General features: G+C 19.0%; 2 protein-coding genes across 2 annotated transcripts in view; both read right to left on the bottom strand. All coding sequences in view use genetic code 6, as the record gives it.

Moving 5' to 3' along the window:
• The window catches only part of TTHERM_001257670 (hypothetical protein), a gene marked incomplete at both ends in the record, with an annotated part of 943 nt that extends 144 nt beyond the window's left edge, over positions 1-799 (bottom strand). Inside the window, 4 exons of the mRNA XM_012800289.1 lie at positions 1-16; positions 126-215; positions 479-568; positions 672-799. The exon at positions 1-16 is cut by the window's left edge and continues 144 nt beyond it. Coding sequence (XP_012655743.1) covers positions 1-16; positions 126-215; positions 479-568; positions 672-799 — 324 coding nt within the window. The remainder of the gene's footprint in view (positions 17-125; positions 216-478; positions 569-671) is intronic.
• Positions 800-2,969: 2,170 nt separating this feature from the next.
• Positions 2,970-6,305, bottom strand: TTHERM_01259660 (kinase domain protein; the record flags this gene model as incomplete). The annotated part of the gene is made up of 2 exons (XM_001025141.2): positions 2,970-6,024; positions 6,232-6,305. 2 exons carry the CDS (start codon positions 6,303-6,305, stop codon positions 2,970-2,972), a joined length of 3,129 nt encoding a protein of 1,042 aa, XP_001025141.2.

The following is a 6,305-nucleotide window of genomic DNA, read 5'->3' on the forward strand; positions in this document are numbered from 1 at the left end:
TTCCATACAATTACCACTGTGATTATTAAGGTATATTTATTAATTTATAATAATAAAAATAAATGAAATAAAATTTAAAATAGAAATAATTATATGAAAAAATGAGTCTAATAAATTAATTTTACTTTAAATCTAAAGCTAGCTATTTAATCTTTTTATTATTTTCTAAAGCCTTTATTAGTATAGAAGCTCCTTTTAAAGTGATGTTGTTTTGACTAATAAATTAAAATTTATTTAAACTATTGCTCAAAAATTATTTATTCAAGTAAAATAAATAAAAAAATTCAAAAAATTTAATTTTGATCCAATTAATTAATTTTTAATTAGCAAATAAAGTTTGTTTACTTAAAACTTTTATTAGTAATACCGAAACTCAAAAATTATTTGGATATAAGAGTTAAATTAATTTAAATCGCTGTTTTTTTTTTTATATGTTGGTAAATATTATATTTTACTGAAATAATTTTAAGAAAATTACTTTAAATTAAGTCGAAGTTCAGTAATGTTCTTGCTATTAGTATAAGCATTTACGATAGTCTAAACTCCTTCATCAGTTATTAAATTATCCCTTAAAAAATTTATTATTTTAATTTATTTGATTAAAAAATACATAAAATGAAAATAATTAAATATTTATGTTTTTTGCTTTTTAAATAAATGAAGATTATTACTTTAAACCAATAATTAAATGCCTTAAGTTTTCACAAGCTTCCATGATAATTGAAACACAGTTTGTAACATCATTCCCAATTTTATTGTTGCTATTATAGTTTTTGTATTTAAAAAATTGTAATCCCATAAATATCAATTAAATAATTTTTATTAATTAAAATCCAAAAAATAATAATGTAGAAAGAACCTACTTTAAATTAACTTCCAAATAAGTAAGTTAAAGGAAATTCTCAAAAGCATAGTCTAAATTCTTAGCCAATTACTTTTTAAGACCCTCTATACTCCATTCAAAATCTCCTAAGTTAGATTGCTATAGATTAAGGCTTAATTTAACAATATTTCGGTTATTTATTAAAATATCATTGACGATACGTATATATAATCTAATATCATTTGGAAAAAATAAGCTGTTTATTTAAAAATAGTAATATTAACTAATTTGTTTTGAAATCCTGAAATTGTAAATAATTTACTATTTAAAGCTAAGATTTAATTCAGTAATTGTTTGGTAAATCTTCAAACTATCTCCTAATTTACAAAGTAATTCCTCAAATTAAAAGATCAAGTATTCACTATTTAAATAATTAAAATAAAATAAGTTTAATTCTTTAATTTCTGGTCATTATTTTTTTTCATGAACCTACTGGTTCTTTTAAAATTTAATAAAAAAAATTGCTAAAATAAAGAAATTTTCAAATATTTTATTGTTATTTATTGAAGAAAAAAATAAATTCTTAAATGAATTCAATCATTGTGTTATTTTTACCAAATAAGTATATAAATTTTTTTAAACGCATTTTTTTTTCCCTTATTTTCTGATATATTTAGTGAAAAATGATCTATTAAACTGTTTATTGAAGGATCTAATATTTTTCTTAACAATATATAGTAATAAACTCTTTGAATTAATCTTTTTATTTTAGAAGCTGGTGATTTGACAGAAAAGAAATAATTGCAAAATTTAGTTTTTTAATTTAATAAAGATAGTTTACAAGCTTTTGGGGATTATTTAAATTTTTTTATTAAAATTAGCAGAAATTTATTTGTTTATTTTGAAATTTCTCGAATTCAATATATATATTTATCTACATTCATAAATAAATTTCAATAAAATTTGTTATTTATTAATTTCCTATACTTCTAAAAAATATTTAGAAAGTCATTAAAATATTTAAAAATTCTACGTTTATTTTACAAAAAACTTCTCTATATTTTTAAAAAAATTTGATAGATTTTCCAGAATCTTCAAGTTGAAAAATTATGTAAATTAATTAAGCTTCATTCATTAATTAATTACTGAATGAAAATGTGCATTTTATGTTTGACTTAATTTTTATTATTAAATATAGGAAATGCTTCCATATTTAATTTCTATTTTGAGAAGAGTTTTTGTAATTATTATTTATTTTTTGATTCTCTAAAATCTAAATAGCGAATAATTAATAATTATAATTATTACTATTTATAAAACTAATATAAATCTAAAAGTAAGTAATTTATTTTTCATTAATTGCTTGTTCATTACCAGTGATTAGGTATTTTTAAAATAGTAAAATGAATTAACCAGAAATTTGTAATTTTGATAGATTAAATTAAATTAATGAAAAAAATTTTAGATATTTAATATGTATAAAATTATTAAAATCTATCTCATATAATAAATACATAAAAGTATTTCTATTTTATTTGCAAAGGAAAAAAAGAAAAAATATAATTTGTAATAATAAAGATTGAACTGTCAAATTTAAAAAATTAATTACTTAATATCAAGTGTAAATTTAGTGATATTATTTAGAGTTTTAGCATTCAAAAACAATTTGATATAAAATATCAATGTATCAATACTTTTAAGAAAATCATACTCGTGAGCTGAGCTAAATTTACTATGAATAATAAAATTAATTTAATCTTTAAAAAGAATTACTTACTTAAATTTTAATTTTAGAGCTTGTACTTTTCTCAAATTTGATGTAAAAAAAGTAAAACATGGCATATTTAATAAGCTATAATCACTAACTCTACTATAATATTTTATTTAATAAATAATTTTATGAGTAATTAATAATTAATCGAAAATTTATCATGAAATATATTTAATTTTTAGTAAAATATTTAAAATTAAAAAAATAACTTTAAAAAATTTGTAATTAAATCAAATTTAAAGAATCAAGTTAACCAAAAAATTTTACTATATATTTAAACTTAAAGATGCTTCCTTCTCAATATAATAGTGAGATTAATATTTATCTTATATTTCAACATTAAAATTCGTAATTTCTTCAAAAATCTTCTCTTTTTCATGCAAGCTTTATTAAAGTTTAATAACAAATAAAATTAAATATTGACAAAAAAAGAAAATTAATAAAGTAAAATAGATATAAATTTCTTTATAAGCTACACGATTTTAATTTAAATAACTACTTTTTTAGATTGTAATGTATTATATCGTCAACACGGAGCTAAGAATTAAATGATTCAAATTCTTCATTGAATTTTTCCAAAGAACCTATATAATTTAGACTTATTTTTTCGCAATCAAAGTATGTTAAGAAATTAAGCAAGCTGATTGTTTCTATTTGATTTTAAGATATCTCGTTACTTGTTTGATTTTCATTTTTTATTTTATGCTTAAAAATTGTTTATTAAATAAGACTTATTGATTAAATTATTTGTTTTTCATTGTATCTATTTTCTTCTTCTTCATTAAAAAACTAATAATTTTTTATATCGTTTCTTATAAGATACTTTTGATAGTAATCAAGTTTATTGTATAAAACATATTCTTTAAATGGCAATTATTTTTCTTCTTCTATTTTAATCATTATATTTTAATATTTTTGTTTTAAATTATCTAATATTTTCTTGCATCCATGAAATTTATAAATATTTAATTGTTTTATCTTAATAAATATTGAATATTATTACCATATACTTTTGTCAAATTAAATTTATAAATTTGATTTTAGTTTAATTTCATTTAAACATTTGAAAATAATTTATGGCAACAGTAAAATTTCCTTTTCATGTTTAACAAAAAATTTAATGTCTAGCTATTGATTTTATTAAAAAAGAAATTTGTAAAGATATAATCCCAATTCTTTAAGTAGTTTTTATTTGTAATAAGAATCATGATTTGTTATATCATATTGAATAAATTAAATTAAATCGTAAAGAGATTATTCATAGCAATTTTACTTTCTTAAATACCTAATCAATTTGATGATTATTCTGTAAACCATTTGAAGCTCTTAGTTTTCATCTTATTTTTTTAGAGAATCATAAAAATCTCTTAGGATTGATTATATATCATTTGATTTTAGTAATAGAAGCTCTATTATTTTTATTTTTAATTTATCTTATTCTTCACCTATATTGACTAATTTAATTAAATCAATCAGTTTAATTTAATTTTCTTTAGATAAATTTGTCTAATTATTTAGCTTTATTAATATCTTAGTTACAATTCTAATTGATTTTATTAGGATTTCTGACTAATTATTATCTTTAAAATCTAATCTAAAAATTTCATTTATATATTCGAGAGATTCTTTATATTGTTTTCTTTTACATAAAATATAACTTTTAGTTATCAACGCCTTAATTTTAATTGAAGTTAACTGACTCTGCTAATTGCTACCTTGATTTTTTTATGAAATAATCAAAAGAGCTATTTCAGCATATTAATATTATGATTCATACTAAAATACTTTATTTTCTTTCTTGATAACTAAGTATTGCTCTATTTATTTTAAATATTCCTCTAAGAATACCTCAATTACTTCATAATTAACAAAATTCATTAAGATATTTATAAATTTTCTAGGCTACTCTAAGCAATCTACATTAATAGAATTTTTATCATCTTTACAAATTTCTTCTTTTATAAATTGATTTAAACAATCAGAAATTTCTGAGTGATTTTCTAATTACATTAATAACTTTTATATAGTTTTACCAAAAGAATAGATGTCATGATAAAAAGGTAAACTTTTAGTTTAGTTTTATGGTATATAACCAGGTGTATGCATTTCATAATCACAATAAGGATCAATAAAATTAACTTACTAAGAAGCACCAAAATCAGATAATTTGTAATTATTATCATCAATTTTTAAGATATTTCCTGGTTTAATATCAGAATGATAGATATACTTTTATCTAAGTACAATCAATACATGAAAAGCAGTAGAAATAAATCTTAAAGTTTCTCTAAGACTAAAAACTTTTTTTGATGATATTTCATCTTAAAGACTCATTTAACATTTTTACATAACGTGAATGATATACTTAGTATCTTCAACTTTATATTCCACTAGATGAGAATTATTTAAATTTAAAATATTTTATTCTTATAATTCCTTAACACTATATAATTCTTTTAGTTATTCATTTAAATCTTCATCTCCATCTAATTTAATTACTCTATATGCTATACTTTCATCATATTAATGTGTAAATATATCTGCCTCCCCTCCGCTGTTTATATGATCTCCTAATTAAAATATTTATCTTAAAAGTTGCTCAGAGTAAAAATCAACATTTTTTTAATGTTTTTTTGAGTAGTTCTTTTTAATTTTTTGCTTTTAGCTACTTAGAATTTCTTTGATGGATTCAAATCTCTTAACACCTTGTTATCCAAATTAAGAAAATGAATATTAATTAGAAAGGCAAATACCTTAGAAATCTTATTACTGAGAAGTTTTTTATGATAATTATGAGATAATTGTAGTGCTTTAATGTTATTCTCCCTTTTATTCAACTTAAATTTTTTGTTTTTCCATTTTCAAACTTTAATTGTATTTTTGGATTTCTTAATACTTGTCACACAAAATTTACACAATTTAATTTAGTTCATTATTTAATTTATCATATTCTCCATCTTGATTATAAGAATGATTTTGTTCATATTAAGCTTCATTAAAGCCAACTTAAATTTTGTTCTCCATTAAATTTGTATTTATCAATTAGATAATTTTTTTTTTATTTTGCTTTTTCTTACAGATTGTGTTTTAATAGCTATCAAAAATACCCTATTCAAGATAATCTTATTATTCTTTATAATTTACCTCATTTAGATTTTTACTACCTCCAAACAATTAAGATTTCTTTTAGTTAGATATTGCATTTTCTTTTTACAAAATTTTTATAATTCTTGCTTTTTATCCAATTAAAAGAGCGTTTTTTAACTTATTTAATTTTGGTTAGGATAATTTATCAATGATATCCTTATTTTTTTGAATAATTAATTTATTACCATTATCTTCTTTAAATGGTTATTATTAATTAATGGAGAATTATAAATTAATTCTTGAAAATGTTTTGCTATTTACTTGTCTTGATGCTTTAAGAAAACTATATATTTTTAAAAAATTTAATAATAAATACTAGTGTTGTTATCAAGCTTTTTATCAAGCCGCTAAGCCAAGCGAAGGTCAAATAATTTACAAAAGTTATTATTTTTAAATAAATTGATAGAGTCATCCATTTTAAGATTTTAAGGTAAATTAATTTATAGCAAAAATGTTAAAATTATTTAATATTAGAAGTAAAATAATTTACCAATAGCTATTTTAGTGATTTAACTTGATATTCTATTTTAAAATGGAATATGCTAGATCCAGACTATTTTACAT

Source organism: Tetrahymena thermophila, assembly GCF_000189635.1.
Source record: "Tetrahymena thermophila SB210 genomic scaffold scf_8254368, whole genome shotgun sequence".
Lineage (NCBI taxonomy): Eukaryota > Ciliophora > Oligohymenophorea > Hymenostomatida > Tetrahymenidae > Tetrahymena > Tetrahymena thermophila.